Source organism: Rhincodon typus, chromosome 14, assembly GCF_021869965.1.
Source record: "Rhincodon typus isolate 14 chromosome 14, sRhiTyp1.1, whole genome shotgun sequence".
NCBI classification, from domain to species: Eukaryota; Metazoa; Chordata; class Chondrichthyes; order Orectolobiformes; family Rhincodontidae; genus Rhincodon; species Rhincodon typus.
The window spans coordinates 63140800-63161296 of NC_063345.1; the positions used below are offsets into that span (position 1 = coordinate 63140800).

At 39.6% G+C, this 20497-nt stretch overlaps 1 protein-coding gene across 2 annotated transcripts in view; it reads left to right on the forward strand.

The window, feature by feature from the left end:
* LOC109923192 (ribosomal protein S6 kinase alpha-6) overlaps nucleotides 1-7154 on the forward strand; it is a 59127-nt gene extending 51973 nt beyond the window's left edge. For both annotated transcript variants that reach the window (XM_020523236.2, XM_020523244.2), the window contains 3 exons: nucleotides 2416-2533; nucleotides 4592-4732; nucleotides 5033-7154. In XM_020523236.2, coding sequence (XP_020378825.1) covers nucleotides 2416-2533; nucleotides 4592-4732; nucleotides 5033-5158 — 385 coding nt within the window. In that variant the 3' untranslated portion in view covers nucleotides 5159-7154. The remainder of the gene's footprint in view (nucleotides 1-2415; nucleotides 2534-4591; nucleotides 4733-5032) is intronic.
* Nucleotides 7155-20497: the final 13343 nt, after the last annotated feature.

Genomic DNA, 20497 nt, shown 5'->3' on the forward strand with positions numbered 1-20497 from the left:
AATCATACCTTGCATAAGTACATCAGGGTAATAGAACAGAATGCAGAATATAGTGTTATGGCTACAGAGAAGGTGCAGAGAAAGATCAACTCTAATATATAAGAGGTCCATTCATGACACTGGGAAAGAAGCTGTTCTTGTTCCATTACTATTCATTCCAAATCTGTTGGTACGTGTTTTCAAATGTTTCTATCTTCTGCCTGATGGAAGAGAGTGGAAGAGACTATAACCAGGGTGGGAGGGATCTTTGATTATGTTGGCTGCTTTCCCAAGGCAGTGGGAAGTGTAGACGGAGCCAGTGGAAGAAAGGCTGATTTTTGTGATGGACTAGGCTACATTCACAACTCTCTGTAATTTCTTGCAGTCTTGGGCAGAGCAGATGCCATACCAAGCTGTGATGCATCCAGAAGGATGCTTTTATGGTGCATCTATAAAAATTGGTATGAGTCGTTGTGGGCTTGCCGAATTTCCTTAGCCTTTTGAGGAAGTAGAGGCAATGGTGTGCTTTCTTGACGAGTGTGTATATGGATGCACCAGGATAGATCGTTGGTGACATTTATTCTTAGGAACCTGAAGCTCTCAACCACCTCCACCTCAGCACCATTGATTCAGACAGGGGTATGATCTTCACTCTGCTTCCTGAAGTTGATGACCAGCTTTTTCATTTTTCTGACATCGAGGGAGAGATTGTTGTTTTGCTACTAAGATATCTATCTCTTTCATATACTTTGTCTCGTCGTTGTTTGATATCTGACCCACTGCAGTGGTGTCATCAGCAAATTTGTAAATTATAAACTTGCAAAGAAAACTGAGAGGTTCATGTAAGGACTGAATAATTTAATCTGAATACCACATTAGTTAGCTTTTCCAATCTGTAAAATGTGGACAAAATCCAAGCTAAAATACACCAAGAAGATTTTGGGAGTTTGAATCTTGAGTGATATTTGAGCATGCTATGATCCAGTCCAAGTCTCTTTTTTTCTCTCTCTCTCTCGTTCGCTCGCTCTCTCTCCCCCCAAATTCAGTACTCACTGAAGATTTTTTTGCTTTCTGTAAAATTGTTGGTGTCAGACGAACAGCTATTATGCAGCGTTACTTTTCCAAAGTTATATTTTTGTCATAGCCTTTGCATCCTTGGTTGATTTTTAAGCATTGCTTTCAGACAAGGAGCTTGTTACTTCAGTAAATTATCCACTCATTACTCCCTTTAAAAATGAATTGATCTGGTCAGTGGGTTGTGTGGCTCAGCAGGTAATCTTGCAGAGATGTGTGTGTATAAGTAAGTTGGAAATTATTGTTACCAGTATTAATGAACAGATAGTTAATTCGCTTGCATCATGTTTCTGTATTTACTGTTTCAGTGTGACTTGAGCATGATTTGTTTATTTTATATTGCTTAACATCTAAATTATAATAATAAAAGTACGCTATATAATTACATTGTCTTTATTTGTCAAATATTATGGCATAATTTCTGACCCATTTGTATCTGTTTTCAGTATTGCCTGGTGAGTGGATTTCTTCAATCCATTTAGTAAATGTATTGAAGGACAGGCTGCCAGTATCAGCTTTCACATCTGTTTAAACATAATTTTGAACACTTAGAGCCATTCAGTGCTACTTATATTTTATCGTGAAACATGACCAATGAGCTTTATTTGCATTAAACAGCAGCAATTATTTCAATCTTTGCAAATTGTAACAGTGAGTATAGGACTACTTTTACAAATTTGTCCACATCTTTGTACTGCTCACTCAATTTGTAAGTGCAACGGGTGGACAAGTCGTCTTTTCATTTTTTAAAAAAAGTGTTATTAAGTCTTGATGTCGTACAATCATAGGGCAGATCACAGCAAATGCACGTCTTCTTCAAAGAAGTGGAGAGTTCTTGTTGAAAATACATTATCAAAATTGCCATAACTATCACACTTGTTTCCTGAATCCTGAACCCTAACTCCCATGTCCCCTGCAAATGAATTTGGGCTTTATTGGTGCTCTTGATTAGTGTTTTGCCTTTACCATTTCAAACTGTTTTGGGGAATTGTACATAGAGAAGTAAATGATTTTGCTTCTCTTGATGGCTGGACTATGACGTACAAAATTAGCCACACCAAGCAGGCTTTTGCAATCACTCTGCAAACTGCAGTGGTATTTGGAGGGCTGCAGCTGGTCCTTGATTGAGGAGAGAATAATTGGTCGCGTTTCCTACTGCTCAGCAAGTGCATGTTGTGGGTGTCGAATGAGATGAGCTCATGGTCAGGTTCAGCTGCAATGTGACTTGTAGGCTGCACTAGGCTCAGATGTGAAATGTGGCCACTGATGAAAGGGCCATCAACATCTGTAGAACTGTATTCAGTGCTGTTACAAGAAAAGGTCAGTGTACATGATTTACTGATCCATTTTGTCTCGTACTAGTTATACTCCTTTTGCCAATGGACCAAATGATACTGCAGAAGAAATTTTATTGCGAATAGGAAGTGGCAAATTCTCACTGAGCGGAGGCAACTGGGATACAGTTTCAGATGCAGCTAAGGTAAAATAAGTGTTTGTAGTAACCATTTCAAGTTAAGAAAATTTGCTTGCAAGTATGACATAATATTTCAGAAATAAGGTTGAGCAAATGTAATCTGTTGGTATTATTGTTGGTTAACTGACCAGCTTTTCTCTTTGAATGGGTATTGAAATGGTTATCTCGTAAACAAATTGAAGACAAGATAAGTGATAACGATATTGGAAGAGAAGCAATTTTCTTCTTTGCACCCATAGCACCATTACATAGACCACCATTCTATACTGTTGAGCCTAACAGCACCATTCACACGCTTATCAGTGGTGCCTTCAATTGAACACAGAACTCAAGCTGAGGTCATATCAGTGCCCTATAAAAAGATTAACCTCCTTGTTTTACTTTGCACCTCTATTTTGAAGCTAAAGGTCTTTAACAGCATTGTTCTGCCATCTTCAAAGATTTGTGTGCACAACCTCCCACATTTCAGTACTTCTATACCCTATTTAAAATTGTGTCATTGAATTTATCTCATCTCTCTTCATTCTTGCATTTCACATTTGGAGTATTTCCTTTTGGGATAACATTGTTTGATTAATATAGAACTTTTCTTTTCGTATTGACATAAATCACTGAGGAAACTTGCCTTGTAGTAAGTTCTCAGTCTGAAGGACTTTTCCAATCTGAAGACATCAGATTGTGAAATATCCCCTCCACATTCCCACTCCATCCAAACTTTCCATGTTAATTTTGCGACTGAAGAGACACTACTTCAGGGCGTTACTGGTTGGTTAGCTCAGTTGGCAGGACAGCTGGTTTGTTTTGCCGGGTGATGCCAATAATGGGAGTAAAGTTCCTTTATTAGCTGAGCTATCATGAAGGCCTAGCCTTCTCAAACTTGCACAAGGTGTGGTGACCCTCAAGTTAGACTCACCATCAGTCATCTCTCTCTCATAGGAGAGCAACTCAATGGTCCACAGGAGCTATAGTGACTTTACCTTTCAGATGCATGGCAGATGGCATTCAAGCATTTGAAATGTGAAATGCAAGAATGAGGACAGATGAGATAAATGCAATGGCACAATTTAAAATAGGGTATAGGAGCACTGAAATGTGGGAGTTTGTGTACACAAATCTTTGAAGATGGCAAAATAATGCTGTTAAAGACCTTTAATTTCAAAACAGAGCTGCGAAGTAAAACAAGGAGGCTAATCTTTTTATAGAGCACTGATATGACCTCAGCTTGAGTTCTGTGTTCAATTGAAGGCACCACTGATAAACGTGTCGATGCCTTAGAGAGTATACAGAATAGATTTCCTCAAGTGATACCAGAGATGAGGGACTGCAGATACATGAAGAAGCTGGGCTTGTGCTCCTTGAGGTAGATGTGTTTGAGGAGATCAGATCTAGCTGCTCAACTTCATGAATTGTTTTGATAGAATAAATAAGAAGTTGTTTCCAGTTATCAAAAGATCAGTAATCAGAGAATGCAGAGTTTAGATGATTGATAAAAATGACCAGAGGTGATGTGATTTTCTTATGGACCATGTTTTGACTGGAATGTATCACTTAAAAAGGTGGTTGTGCCAAGCAGAATGGTATTGTCTTTTTGGAATGGATATATACTTTAAGGGAGCGTTCATAAGTTATGGGAGAATGTCGGGGTGTGTTTGGCTGGTTCTTTTAATGAGACAGTGCACACACTTTAGGTGTTAAGCCACTTGTATGGTTTAATTCTGTAGCAAGCTATTGGTAGACAGTTGGAATATTGATCTGGATTTAATGCAAATGGGGAATAGTTCAGTAGTGGGTAAGTACTATAGATAGGACAACTGTTTAAACAGAGTACATGGTGCTCCTCGCTCTCAAATTATTCCTCTCCCAGTTTTGTCAGAGAAGGAATCTCATATACTCAGCTTGAATCAAATTTAAATTAGTGTGTTATAAAGTTTTTTTTTTAGCAGCAGCGTTGCCTATAAATTAATCTGCAATTTTTTAAACTATCTACTTTGCAGTTAGTTTGCAAGAGTGATTTTATTTGTTATACCCCATCATTTACTATTTTCATTTAATTCTGAAATCCAGGATTTATTATCCAGTATGCTTCATGTTGATCCCCATCAACGATTCACAGCTGAGCAAGTGCTCAAGCATCCCTGGATTGCTTGCCGGGATCAGTTACCACATTTCCAGCTAAACCGACAGGATGCACCTCATTTGGTAAAAGTAAGTATTATCACTGAGCAAAAATATATTTAGCCTGTGGAAGGGTTATGAAATCTTGCACAACTCATCTTTTACTTGTTTTACCGTCTTACTTGAGTATTCTGGTAAAAGATTAAACTGGGAAAGATGAATGCACTGAACCAGTGAAGAGTCCTATCTTTCAGTGCAAGTTCATACAATTATAAATGGCTATTTTCAAGATTGTGTAGTAAAAAATACACTCTTTAGTTTAGAACATCTAAATGAAGTAGTGATAATCCACTGTTGTATTTTGTAATGAAGGCCTATCCTTATCCACAGGGTGCCATGGCTGCTACATATTCTGCACTGAACCACAAGACGCTTCGTCCAGTGTTGGAGCCAGTTGCTGCTTCGAGTTTAGCCCAGCGTAGAGTAATGAAAAAACTTACCTCAACGGACTTATGAAATATATATGAACCAACAATATATAACATTTTTCAATTGACTTGAATGGCATCAAGCTCCTGGAGGTTGCACTAACTGAAGAGTTTTTGCTTTTCCTTATTTTTTACTTTGAGTATTGGGAGATCAAGCTACCAAATCAGGATGTGAGGGATTGGGGTCACTGGAAGATGTAATGATTTTATCATGACAAAAAAGTTTTGGAAGATAACTCATCTCAAAAAATATAGACAGGTTTACATCATGAAAGTTGAAGCTTTGAATAGCATTTTTTTAAAAAAGTGCATATTAATTCTAATCAAGGTGGCAACGGGTTCAGCAAAGTACACAAGTGGATCGCTGGTGGCCACATTCAGAGCTATTTTGCTATTATGTGATCTTGTTCTGAAGCATTGTTTAATTAAACTTTGTATTTTATTTATTTACTTTCATTTTCAAGAAATACAGTACTTCTAGATAAAGTTTTATTTTGATGTCAATTTATATATTGTCATTAAAATATCATATTGCACATCACCTGGATTGTATTAAGTTGTCCAACAGCCTTAAAATTGCTTCTTAACAGAGGTCCTTTATTTGGTTTTCCACTCTTCCTGAAATTGCTAGACAGCACTTGAATTTGTGCATCTTTTGTAATTAGATAAATATTATCCAAGAGGAACATTTCACAGTATTTCACCTTTTGTCGTTCAGATTTTGCAGTGAAATCTGGAATGTGTCAACATTTAGGGCAAACACATGAATCACACTGAGGTAGACGATCCTGCAGTCCCTTCAAGTAATATCTAAATAAAACGTTATTATTGTATAAAGTTAATGTACTTCATCTTCGTGTCTACCACAATAATACTTTGGTTTCTTTACTTTTCTGTGGATTGTGAAGATGAAGGTCACTAAATTGCATGGAGAAACTAAGACTCCAATATCACTTGTTCCATATTCTACTCATGGTCATATTTTCAAACCAACCATAAACAATCACTTGTATAATCGGACAGAATTGGAATCTTGGCCCTAGGCGAATGAAAAACATTAGATATTGTTTTTAACTGTTCTTTTGCTTTTCTGTTGTAAATGTTGTTGCATATATATGTTACGTATGTTATGAGGGTCCTACACAACTTCAGTGTCGATTGCAATCCTTGCTGTGGATGAAATCCTTGACATACGCTACCTGAATGATCCAATTCATATAGCTGTCTCTCTCTAATCCAGTTATGCTTATGAAATTGCCTGCAAGCTAGAAGGACTACATATCTCTGAGGGACATCACTGAAATTACTTATTGTGTCCATTTTCCTAAATTCATATGTGTCACATTGGTGAATTGTGCAGAGGTATTTTTGCAGAATTTGGCCCTGGTTTTGCCACGCTGATAACAGTGAGCCTGTTGGCACTCAGTATTACTGAGTAACATTGACAGCAACTTTAGCCGTAGTGATGTTGATGTTGGTGATACTGTGTTCTTCCATAAGGTTGCTGTTGCAGTCTTCTCGGGTGGACTCTGCATTGAAATTTGTTTTAAGATGTGAACTTGGGGATTTTTGGGGAACGTGAGGAAGATATTTATATGTAGCAAGTGGTAGTCACCTGAAACTTGCTGTTTACAAGGGTGGCAGGAGTGGAGGTCATCAGTGATTTCAAGACGCACTTGGATGGGACTTGAGGATCATAAACTTGCAGGGCTGCAGGGTAGACCAAACAATAGGACTGATTAGACTGCTTTTCACAAAACTGATGATTGACTCAATGGGCTGAATTTTCTCCGTCTGTGCTGTAATGATTCCCTTGTGATCTACTATTCTCACACTAAATACCGATGGAAAAACTTTAGTCTTGTTCAATCAGGAGCAAGTTTGAGTTTTTAAATGGTGTAGTAAGCATAATCACTGCAGAACAACCTCTCTGAAAATACATTTCACAAATGTGGAATCTAGTTCCTGTGGATGAAATTTCAAGTTGGATTTATAAAATAAAATTAGAATAATTTTTTATATAATTTTGTGTTCTGGTCTTTTTATGTCTTTCCCTTAATCCTATGTATGTATCTCTAATTTTCACTTGTCATACAATTATTTAAATGTAATTTAAAATTTCTGTTTATTGCTGCTTGCTTTGCCATATGTTAGAGTTTTTCAAGTTGATTGGTTGAAGGCATCCTTCTGCTTGCTGTGTTAACACGTGTTACTGGTCCCTTATAAAGCTGAAATCAACTGGATATCCAAAGAGTAGAAATCTCTGCTAATAAACCCACTGGAAGTCTCTGTAATTGTACTTGAAGTGAACTGATGCAAGTCTTTCTGTTGCTCCCTAAAACAAGTTTCTGGGCCATTACTGGTGATTGCATGACATCTAAATTGTTTTTGCTTCAGTATCATAGAGATTGCTCAAAAAGAGTCTCTAAAGACTTTGATTCTTTCATTTTAGTCTTCTTCTGGGTTTTGATGTTGAAATGTTTGAAACAGGAGTATTGTAAGTCAGAACTTGTTTGAGAATAGCTTATCCCCAAAACTTTAAGAAAAGAAGGGATACAAAGAATCGGCCGTTTTAGTAACACTTGGAAGACCGTAATAAGTCAAAGATGGAGAATTAACATTTCTCAACATCAGTACAGTGAAACTTAACTATCTTGAATGGACATACATTGATATGTCTGTAATCAAGTACATCTCTTGATAGTACATAACGACTACATTGAAGATGATCAGAGTTCCATGACGGCTAAGTCTCACCTTCAAAATCACTCTTCAAAGTTAAATTTTAAATAAATGCTCTCCCCCTTAAAAATTCTGCTGTTTATGTATTACTGCATGATTTATCAAATTAATTCTGATGTACGTTAACCATTCAAATATACCAATTAAGTTCCATTCAGGCTGACAAATGCTGACGACCAATCTTTTTACAATTATGAATCAATTTACCCAGCAGCGCTGCATTTGATCTGGAGCTGGTTGTTGGAGTGTCTGATGCTCGTTTATGGGCGGTTGATTAAATTTGTCATCTGGAGTGAAACTATACAAAACTAAAGACTGAAATTCCTATTTATTTTGGCACAACATATTTTTCCATGTTAACTACAACTGGGTTTGGTTTTTGAAGAAGAAATGTCAACACCTAAAATTTAACCTGTATTTTTCTGCTTTAAGATGCTGATGGCCATGCTGTGTATTTCCAACATTTGTTTTTATTTCAGTATTTTCAGTCTTTGTTTTATTTTTAATCATAATTCTGAGCATTTCAGAGTCAAATTGCTGTCACGAAGTGCCATTGCTGAGAAAGTGAAAGGGGTGAAGTTTGCATGATATTTTGTTTTTGAAATGCCTTGTTGTGCAAAGCAGTTGCACTCTGCTGGACCTTCGTTTTGGTTTCAATGAATTCCTGCCTAATTAACCAAAGAAAGAAGTAACACAGCTGCAATCTGGTACCTACCACTTAATAGTGAATGAGCTGTTGACTGGAGGCTGAGAATTTATGAAGAATTTCTTTGACAATAAGGAGGTTTTCTGACCCATAACATACTTCGATAAAGTAGTTTTCAAAGCATCTTCTCCAGATGCATCATACCCAAAGGCCTTTACTATTTTTGATTACTCCGAGAGCTGGCTTAAAGCAACAGCTTTCAAAGCAAGAATTGCTGCTCAGTCAGTTCACCTGAGGTTACTAGAAGATGATCCAGTCAGAAACAATAAGGCTCCCTTTCTCAGACTCATGGAGGCATGGAGGATGTTACTCTTGTGTCTCCGAGAATGCCCAAAATCTCTTCTTAAAAACTAGGAGCAGGATTAGGCAATTCAGCACTTCAAGCCTGTTCTACCATTCAATGTTGTCTCTCTCCAAGCCATATGTCTGCTTTCTCCCCTTGTCCCTTGATGCCTTTATTATCTAAAAATGTGTTGAAAACAAGAATTGCTGGAGATCACAGTGGGTCAGGCAGCTTCCATAGAGAGAAGGCAAACTAATGTTTCAAGTCTAGATGACTGTTCATCAGAGCTGTCCTGAAGAGGCACTCTAGACTTGAAACATTATCTTGCCTTCTCTCTGTGGAAGCTGCCCGACCCACTGATCTCCAGCATTTTTTTGTTGTCAGTATAGATTCCAGTATCGGCAGTAATTTGCTTCTAAAAATATCTTATTTTCCTCCAATATATTCAGGGACTGGGCCTCCACAGCTTCACTACTCTGAAGAAATTCTTAGTCATCTCAGACCTAAATGATCTACTCCATATCCTGAGACTGCCCCTGACTGTCCAGCTCTGTTAGAATTTTATATGTTTAAATCAGATCCCTCTCATTCCTCCTAAACTCTAGTGAATACAGGCCCAGTCGAACCAATCTCTGCTTATAGGACAGTCCTTCCATCTCTCTATCAGCCTATTGAAACTCTGCTGGAAGTATATCCTTCCTTAGATGGAGAGACTAAAAATGCAAACAGTACTCCATGTGTGGTCTCAGCAAGGCCCTGTGTCTGCAGAAAGACATCCCTACATATGAACTGCAATCCTCTTGCAGTGAAGGCTAATATGTCATTTGCCTTCCTAATTGCTTGCTGCCTGTCAACTTTCATTGACAGATGTATAAGAATGCCCGGATCCCTTTGCACATCCACACTTCCCAGTATGCCACCATTTGAATAATACTCCACTTTTTAGTTTTTCACACCAAAGTGTAAAACTTTGCATCCGGCAATGCACTACCTCTGCCGTGTTTGCCCACTCACCCAACTTATGTAAATCACCTTGAGCCTCCTTGCTGCATCCTCAAAATTTTCAATCCTGCCCAGTTTGTGTCATCAGCAAATTTGGAAATGTTCCATTTGGCTCTTTCATCCATGTCATTTACGTGTATCATGAATAGCTGGACCCAAGCAACATCCCACTAATCACTACCTGCCACTTGGAAAAAGACCCATTTATTTCCAGTCTGTTTCATGTCTTTCAACCAATTTGTAACGCCAATATATTTCACCCAATCCCGTGTGCTTTTATTTTGTGCACTAACCTCTTGAGGAACCTTATCAAAAGCATTCTGAAAATCCAAGTACACAATATCCACTGGTTCTTTCCCATCAGTTATGCTAGTTACAGCCACCAAAACTCCAGTACATTAGCTCGGCGTTATTTGTCTTACATAAATTCATACTGATATTGTTCAAACTCGTTAATGCTTTCCAAATGTTCTGTTACTTAGCCTTTTATCATAGTCTCAAGCATTTTCCCTGATGACTGATGTTAGTCTAAGTGGTTTATAAATTGCTCCCTCCCTTTTTAAATAGTGAGGCTTACATTTGACACCACCTAATCTGACAGAAGTGTTGCAGATTCTATATAGTTTTGGAAGATGACCACCAATGCCTCCAATATTTCTAGGGCCACTTTCTCTAGCACTCTCAGATGTAGGCTGTCAGGTTCTGGTGACTTTTTAGCCTTCGTCCTATTAAATTCCCTACTACTATTTTCCTCTTAATACTGATTACGTTCAAGTCTGCAGTCTCATTGGACCCTTGGTTCCTTAACATTTCTGGGAGGTTATTGGTGCCCTCTTTTGTGAAAACACAGCCAGCATATGTGTTTGGTTCTTCCACTATCTCTTTGTTTTCATTATAATTTCCCTGGTTTCTGGCTGTTAAGGGATGATTAAAATTCTTTCTTGTGATAGGGATAGATATTAAATAGCATTTGGTATCCACCCTTAGTTGCTCTTGAGATTTCTTGAGGAGGCACTGCTAGAGTATCAGGTATTACATTATGGATGAATCGTATGCAGAAGAAAGATTGTATTGCATGTGCCACACTATTCTACATCAAAGGAACTGTAGTAATTTGTGTGATACTGGCTGGTATTTGAGGTGTTCTGTATTTCATTATTAGCATAATAAGCACTCGGGTACTGGTTCTGTTTCAATTTCTTTCTGAATAAGCTGTCCGATACAGTCCTCTCAACTTGGGATCCATTTGTTGCATTTAGAATAAAGAAAATGGGCCAAACATCATCAGCTGCATCGTCTTTCGTTTTACTTCTTCGAAAATAATGTTAGTTGACTGAACTTCCCTGCATACCCTTTTTGTATAGACTCTTCCTGTCCAATCTATGCGTCTGAGATCTAGTCACAGTACAGTCAGGAAATAATTCAGGGTGTTCCTTCTGCCACTCAAAGTAACATGAAACTTACGGTCTGTCAAGTCAGGTTTTCTTCTGGGATCTGGTTTGTCCAGTATCATCATCAGCTGGTATATAACAAAATGGGGGCTTTTTGTGAGATCAAATTTCCTTGAATTGAAGAATCTTTTAAAGTGAGGATGTGGGGGTATTGAGCAAAGAAACATGAGCATTGTAATGAAGTATATAGTGGGAATTTTAAAATGGCTTTGACTGTTGCTAAGACTTTTCCAGGAGTAGGAGATGTAATGGTGGTTTATTTGAAATATTTGACCAAGGTTAAACTAAGAGTTAATGGACAAACTGGAGCCAGAAATAAATGCAGGATCTCTGACTACCTAGCATTTAGAGTTCAAAGGAGGGAAACCTGAACTTGATGTGTTAATGCTAGAAATAGTTGAGTTTTGTTAAAAGAGCGTGAATTGTATGAAAAAGACAGAGAAAATGGAAAGCATAGTGAATTAAAATCAAAGACAATTGGAACGATGGGAAATAGTCAAACAGAAATGGAATGGGTTGAGAATGAAAAGAGAGATTAAAAAAGAAAACGAATTGGCAAATTAGCAGAAGGAAAATGGAATGTAAAACTAAAACTTGAACTTCATAAAGAGAGAGTATAGATGACAATAACGTTATAGACACTTAAACCTCAGTGAAGAGTACCTCTGTTTCCACATTAAAGCTTCTTGCTCAAATGGCACAGCTGGCATCAGCTTCCTTTCTGCAAATCTCTGTGCTCTCACTCAATGCCACATTCTTCAGTCAATGTCTCTCCCTGAGACCCTTAAAACAATCTGCCAACATAGATCATTGTTCCTGAATAACATGGATTGTCTAACCTCCTAGTCCAGCTCTCACCCACAACTCTTTCTTCTATATATCGATGATATCATCGATGCTGCTTCCATTTCTCATCCAGAATTGGAAAAGTTCATCGATTTTGCTTCCAATTTCCACCCTGCCATCACTTTCACCTGGTCTATCTCTGACTCCTCCCTCCCCTTCCTTGACATCTCTGTTTCCATTTCTGGGGATAGACTGGTCACTAATATCCACTATAAACCAATTTACTCCCACAGCTACCTGGACTATACATCCTCACACCCTGCTTCCTGTAAAGATTCCATTCACCTCTCCCAATTCCTCTGTCTTCATTGCATATGTTCCAATGAGGCCAACTTCAACAAGGGGGTCTCCAGAATGTCCACTTTCTTCCTCAACCAAGAATTCCCCACCACCATTGTCTGGCCCTCAACTGGGTCCGACCCAGGTCCACCACCTCCAGCAAGATGTCACCACCAGACACATATTCCCTTCCCCTCCCTTGTCCGCCTTCTCCAGGGACCGTTCCCTCCGTGATACCATGGCCCATTCTTCCTTCACTCTCAACACTCCCATCCCACCCCACTGACAGCCCCATGGCACCTTCCCCTGCAATTGCCAAAGCTGTAACACCTGTCCATTTACTTCCTCCCTCCTCAGTATCCAAGGGCACAAATATACCTTCCAGGTGAAGCTGCACTTCCCACAATCTAGTTTACTGCATTCACTGTTCACAATGTGGTCTCCTCTACACTGGGGAAACATAGCATAGACTGAGTGACCCATCTATGTTCTGACCACAAAAATGACCCTGAACATCCAGTTGCCTGCCAAGTTAACACGACACCCTGTTCCCTGGCCAACATCTCTGTCTCTGGCTTGCTGCAGTGTTCCAGTGAAGCTCAACGCAAGCTGGAAGAACAACACCTCATTTTCCGCTTGGGGACCCTGCAGCCCTCCGGACTCAATATCGAGTTCAATAATTTTAGGGCCTGAAATCTCCCATGTCCTAGGCCTCTACCCCACAAACCAGGCCTTGTAACCACATAGCCTGCCATTACACACCCCCTGTTGTTAGTCACTAACAGTCCCCATTAACAGCTATTCACCATCCCAGCCTGATCGTTAGCAACTCCTTTGTATGTCCAACTGTTCTTCTCTCTTCGGACCCTATCCCCACCTATTATTTACTCCTTACATCCTCCCCCCACCCTTTACTCTGCATATAAACCAACATCTCGCTAGATACCATCAGTTCTGAGGAAGGGTCACCGGACCTGAAACGTTAACTCTGATTTTTCTTCACAGACGCTGCCAGACCTGCTGAGCTTTTCCAACAACTTCTGTTTTTGTCTGTAAACTCATACTTCTACAGCCTTGTAGAATACCTTCCTCACGCACACCTCCACAGACTTCTGGAGTTTGTGGGCAACGTAAGACTTCACCCCAGCCCTGACTGCTTGGTGACATGAACCTGCTTCTGGCCATCTCTGTCTTTCTCCCTGGAGGCCCTAAAACACCAGTTAGCAAACATATTTAGCCACCATCTTTGTAGGCAGCTTGCTGAATATTTTGCTGAGATCACGTAACTTAAATGCTGTTTGATCTCAAAGTTAAAAATGACTTTCTGATCACTGAAAAACTAAAATCCATTTTCCTCTACTTTAGAGCCCACAACAATAATACATTATGAACCTTTGTGACGAGTCCCAGCAGGGCATATTGTACAATTGTGTTCAATTTTCCATTCTACGTGGAAGGAAAGCAGCTGACATCTGGGATGGAATTCTATGTTATGGAGTTCTTAAAAAATTCTTGGGACAATAATTATTGTTTTACTCACCATTTCCAGAGCATATGAACAAACTAATGTGTTGTCAAATAAAAGCAAAATACTGTGGAAGCTGTAATTTAAGTTCTGAAGAAGAGTCAAATCAGACTCAAACCATTAACTGTTTTTCTCTGTCTACAGATGCTGTCAGACCTGCTGAGTTTCTTTTGCATTTTTGGTCTATTTGTTTCCACCAATCCATCTTTTCTCAGAATTAAAAATTCTCCAATCCTGTCAAATGTTCAAAAGGATTACACACTTCCTGTAATGCTGTGACCAGAACTCAGTGCTCTATCTAGACGTCTGACCAGTGTTTTATGCAGTTGCATCATAACTTGCCTGTTGATTTATTCTATGCTTTGGCTAATAAAGAAAAGTATCAAGTTTGTCTTCTTAAACTCCTTATTCTGTTACCTCCAGGGATCTGTGTATCTGCACTCCAAAGTGTCTACTTTTCTCAGAATCCGTTTATTTGTATGCACTTGCCTTTTGTACTCTCTTTAAATGTGTTATCTCATTTGTCTGGATTAAATTTCTTTTTGCCAATTTTCTAGCCCCTCAATCTGTCCAATTATATCTTCCTGCAGTCCATCGATTTCTCCACCACCATCAAAGACTACAGCCATGTGTATCTCCCGCAAATATCTTAATTGCATTCCCTACATATAAATCCAACTCGTAGACATATCCTTTCAAAAGCGACATGCCTAGTGCTGAGGCCTGTGAATCCACATGGGAAACAGCCTTTCAGTCACAAAAAAGCATCACACTTTATTTCCTGCCACTAAGTGAAGTTTGGATTGACTTTGTTCTTTTTTTGTCAACTTCCCTTGGATCCCATAGGCTTTTAATTTTCTGCTCAGCCTGCCTTATCTTTGCAAAACTACAGATATCATTACAAGTACTAAATTACAATATAATTTGTGCTACTTAAATTAACCTTCTTCAAAGCATTCATGTAAGTTCATCAGACACAATCTGCCCTAAACAAATCCAACTTGATTGTCCTTGATTGATCGTAAGAAGAGATCATAAGATTGTAAGGTCTGTAAGAAACGACAGACAGTTGTGAACACAGTCCAGTCCAACATGCAAGCCAAACGTCCATCCATTGACTCCATCTATAATTCTTGCTGCCTTGGAGCAGCCAAAATAATCAACGACCTGTCCGACTGTGGTTATAATCTCTTCCAACCTCTTCCATCAGGCAGAAGATACAAAAGCTTAAAGACAAGTACCAACAGATTCAAGAACAGCTTCTTCCCTGCTGTTATTAGACATCTGAATGGACGTCTCAAATTTTAAATTTAATGTTGACCTCGCTGTTTGTGCACCTTCTCTGCAGCTGTTCCTCGCTCTGTTCTATTATCCTAATGCAATTTGTGTGGTAACGATCTGCCTGTACTGCATGCAAAACAAAACTTTTCCCTGTGCTTAGGTTCATGTGACAATAATAAATCAAATCTGGCAAAAGAAAATCATTGCTACATTATGTGCTGTATTGTCCCCAAACTTTTCGCAATTTTCCAAGAGGCCGCGTTAGCAGATCTGCAATTCCTTCGTCTATTCATTTTTCCCTCTCCAGCATGAGACCTCTATCACCTCTACCAATTCCTCCCTTGTAATGTGAACCACATAAACCTGGTCCAAAATGCCAATTAATTGGCTCGACCTCGAGACACCAACTCCATCTATTTTTGGAATTAAGTAGACCTTTATAAAACCTGACATTATAGTACCTGCCTCTAAGGCTAAAGGTTGATCGAGAATCAATGCTGATGCCACCTATTATTGACCTTACCAGTATCTTGCCCCTTCCCAGTAATCAATCTGGGCCTCACTGTTCCCATAGCAACCAAGCCAACCTAGCTTGTTGTCCAGCAGGATTTGGAGCAGGTCCTTCAATCCTCTGTTTCAACTTAAAGAGGCAAGAGCATTGAAAATGTGTAGCAATTGTGAGCAGTGTTTAACATTGCTTCACTCCACTTCCAACTATAAGTTTGCTGAGACTTCGATGATGTTTGGATCTTGAAGATGCAAGGTCCACTGCAGACAAAATCCAAGATTTGACCTTATAGCCCCATTATATTTCAATTTTCCTTTTGGAAATAAAGGAATCGTAGATCATTCAGTACCTTGAACCTGTTTGACCATTCATTTTGATCATAGCTGATCTGTATCTTAAACTCCAACCTACCTGCTTTGTTTCTGTAACCATTAATATCCTTGTCTAAAGAGAATCTATCAATCCCAGTTTTGAAATTTTCAGTTGAGGGCAAAAGCAGGAGCAATTTTGATGGGGAAAATAGTTTCAGATTTTCACTACCCACTGTGAGGAAGAAGTGCACCTTGATGTTACTCTTGAATTGCCAAACTTCAATTTTAAGGTTAAGCCCTTGTTCTGGATTCTCCACATGAAGAAACGTTTTCTTTCTGCCTCTTAATTATCTGAATGGGTTTATTTCTTGGGGCTGCTCGATTCAGAGTGAACAATACCACGTGAAAATTGATGAATACAAGAGAGTTTCCTCTCATCTTAAGAAGCACAGCATCCTTATCATCTTCACTTATTCGTTTGCGGGATGTGGGCATCACTGGCTGGCCAGCATTTCTTGCCCATCCCTAGCTGCCCTTGAGAAGGTGGTGGTGAGCTGCCTTCTTGAACCGCTGTAGTCCTCCTGCAGTGGGTTGACCTACAATGCCATTAGGGAGGGAATTCCAGGATTTTGACCCAATGACAGTGAAGGAATGGCAATATATTTCCAAGTCAGAACGATGAGTGGCCTGGAAGAGAACTTGAAGGTGGTGGTGTTGCCATATATCAGCTGTCGTCCTTCTGGATATATATATTTCCAAGTCAGAACGATGAGTGGCCTGGAAGAGAACTTGAAGGTGGTGGTGTTGCCATATATCAGCTGTCGTCCTTCTGGATATATAAATCTGTCCCATCTACATGTTCCTCATAACAACCTTCCTCTCTGACCTCTTTGCAATGATATGTGTACTCTGAAAACTCAAAGAACCACATTTACAGCTGGTACAATCATTGATTTTCATAGAATCTTTACAGTGTGTAGACAGGCCCTTTGGCCCATCGAGTTCACAGCGACAATCCGAAGAGCATCCCACCCTATCCCAGTAACACTGCATTTCCCATGGCTAACCCACCTGGCCTGCACATCCCTGGACACCATGAGCAATTTAGCATGGCCAATCCACCGAAACCTGCACATCTTTGGACTGTGGCAGGAAACCGGAGCACGTGGTGGAAACCCACACAGACATGGGGGGAATGTGTCAATTCCACACAGTCACCTGAGGCTGGAATTGAATACGGGTCCATGGTGATGTGAGGCAGCAGTGCTAACCACTTGGCCACCGTGCCATGGTCTTAAGTGAAACTACCTCAGGCTGTTCTTTTTAAAAAAATCTGCCTTTCAAAGACCAATGGTGAAAATTGTCCAACAACATGAGGCACGGCGAAGGTGATCTGTGAGTAAACTTTGTTTCACAAAATGACACCCCCCCCCACCGTTAATTTCCTTGTGAGTTTCATGAGGCTGTCACATTTTCATATTAGTTACCGATTAAACGATCTGCTACAAGTTAGGGCAGCTACTCAACAGCTTAAATAACTTGGTTGTGAGAATTATGTACCTGCAATGCCATTCAATCCCAGAAAGGGAATTGAAACTCTAGATCCTCATTAATATAGGCAATCAATTGATAGGCTTTAAAATGTTGAGTTTAAAATTTTCCTTATTATTTCTTGGATCTCTATTTCTCTCAATCCAATGTTTTCCCCTTACTGATGCTGAATTCATCGTAAACTAAGCCTAAAAAAATTGCTTTGTCCTTGCATTGAGAATGTCGGATCAGCCATGACCCTACTGAATCGCAGAGCAGCTCACCAGGCCAAACTGCCTACTCCTATTCCCATTTCTTATGGTCTTATCGCTGTTAGCACTTCACACTTCAGCAACTTACAAGCTAAGATCCCTGTCTTTTTTGTTTTGTGGTATGTGCTGGCGACTGTTCCTTATAAAGGGCATGACTTAATCATGGCTTGTTTGGGGTACCCCAGATTACTGCACAGCTGAGCTACCTCAAGGGAACCTTGCTTAACCTTGAAAACATAGGAATTGACAGGTGAGCAAGAAAATCCAGCTAACAGAGCAATTCGGGGCCTAGTTTATGGTCCTATTCACCAATCTCCCAAGGGTGAAAGAAGGTTAATAACACACAGACATGGTACTGACGAAACCAACAAATTGCACACCATACACATGCTGAAATTACAGCAAGATTCTGCACAAGTTCTTATTCACAGCTTATTTATTTTTTTCAGGCCAGAACATTGGCCCAGAAACAGGCACAGGCAAGACTCTCATCCCACCTATCTTCAAATATCGATATCCAGATTCATCTGGTTTGAAGTTTTCTACTTTGCTACTTCCTGGCTTGAAGTTTTCAGTCTTGTCTTGTGCAAATTCTTCCGCTAAGATGGTCTTCAGGTTGAAGCAAAGCAGAACAATGTTAATTGTTTTAAAAGAAAGCTTTTTTTTTACCATTCATGTCTTATTAGTATAATCGTGATAGGCACAAAGTCTGTTTTCTTCTGTATCATATGTATTTAAGAGATTTGATTCAGAATTCTGCAACCATAAACAGACTTTTAGTATATGTCTCTCATCAACCTGTTCAGAGATGTTACGACACACCTCTGGAGCAAGTGGGACTGGAACCCTGGTCTCCTGGCTCAGAGATCAGGACACTACCACTGCACCAAAAGCGCTCTGGAAGCAGCGTTTTTCACCCTGTTGAGGTTAATGACTTTGCAGGTATTAAGATCAGGAGCTACAACAAGATCAGGAGTCCTACTGATGCTGGGGTGCGGATGTCAGTGCTATACAGTTAGTATGGTTAGCACGACAAAACAAAAACAAAATACTACAGAAGCTGGAGATCTGAAATAAAATCAGAAAGTGCTGGAGGAACTCAGCAGGTCTGGCCGCAACTGCAGAGAGAGAGAAACAGAAGTAAAATTTCAAGTCCAACATGACTTTTTGGAACTGAAGAGAGGTGGAAATTTCTTGGTTTTAAGATGTTGATAAAGTGCAGAGGGTCAAGTGGGAGAGAGGGAATGTTGAGGAAAGGTTAAAGGAGAGGGAATTTAGAGGTGTCACAGACTACATTCCCCCAATTGTTACTAATTGGGCAGTACAGTGGTGAAGTGGAAGTTGAGGTGCTGTTCCTCCAACTTGTGTTGGGCTTCACTGGAACACTACAGCAGGCCCAGAACTGAAATGCCTGCATGAGAACAAGATGATGTTTTGAAATGGCAAGCAACCGGAATGTCAGAGGCATTCTTGCAACCAGAGCAGAGATGTTTTGCAAAGTGGTCACCTGATCTGTGTTTTTATCTCCTCAGCATACAGGAGACCACACAACAGCAAATACAATAGACTACATTGAAAGAAGTGCCTCCCTTGGAAGGAATATTTGGATCTTGGACAATGAAGAGAGAGGAGGTAAAAGGGGCAGGTGCTGTACCTCCTGCAGTTGCACAAGAAGGTGCCATGAGAAGGGAGGATGATGACTTGTTGGATTTCATAGGACAGAACCAGATGTCACAGAGGGAATGGGCCCCTTCACAATTGGAATTGTGGTGACCGAATTGGGTTCAAATTGGGTTTTAATAAATAACCTGTTGATCCGAGAGATTAGCACACACTTAGGAAACATATTGGTTTGACTTTTAGATCATATAGCGATGTCTTCTGGTCGTGAAGACAGATGGATGGGCTATGGATTTATATGAATGCACTCTGTTAAGTATTGTTAAGATCAATGATTTTCTTAATAAGCAATTTGTTACATTCTGTGAGTGTAAAATCTACCTCCATTTCATGCAGATGTATCGGGTGTTTTGATGGCATCCTTTTATTCGGGCACCTTGGCTTTTCGAAGCTGTGGTTTTTCTGAATCTTTGATTGTTCAAAATTGAAAATAGCATCCAGATCTGTAATGGAAAGTGACAATATCGGTTTTCCATTTGGGGGACATAATACGATATTTAAAACAATCTCTAGGTCCATTATTGAGTAAATCTAAGTAAAGAACAGCACCGTTGGGTTAGATTGCCCTTAGTACTGCAATTTTGATTACATTTAAACTGTAACAAACAGCTTTCCCTCAAACAATCGTGACAACCCTTGCCCACATTATCACACAAGTTAATTTTTCACTTGCATGTCTTTGAATTCCCTTGGAAGGTTTTTGATGTTAAAATTGCAATGTAAATATGTACATTTTATGTACTGATGTTCAACATTTTCTTTCCATCTATGGTAAAATTAACAGATGAACAGAGTACAGACAGGGCATTCACCAGAAGCTCACTGGCCCTTTGATTGCGATATCACTTTTACATGGCAACTTACTCATTGGTTCAGGGGATTGGTCGCCGGGGAGCTATGTGAAATATTTATGTGTCTTGTCATTTCTCAGTGGTAACCATGTGGTTCCAA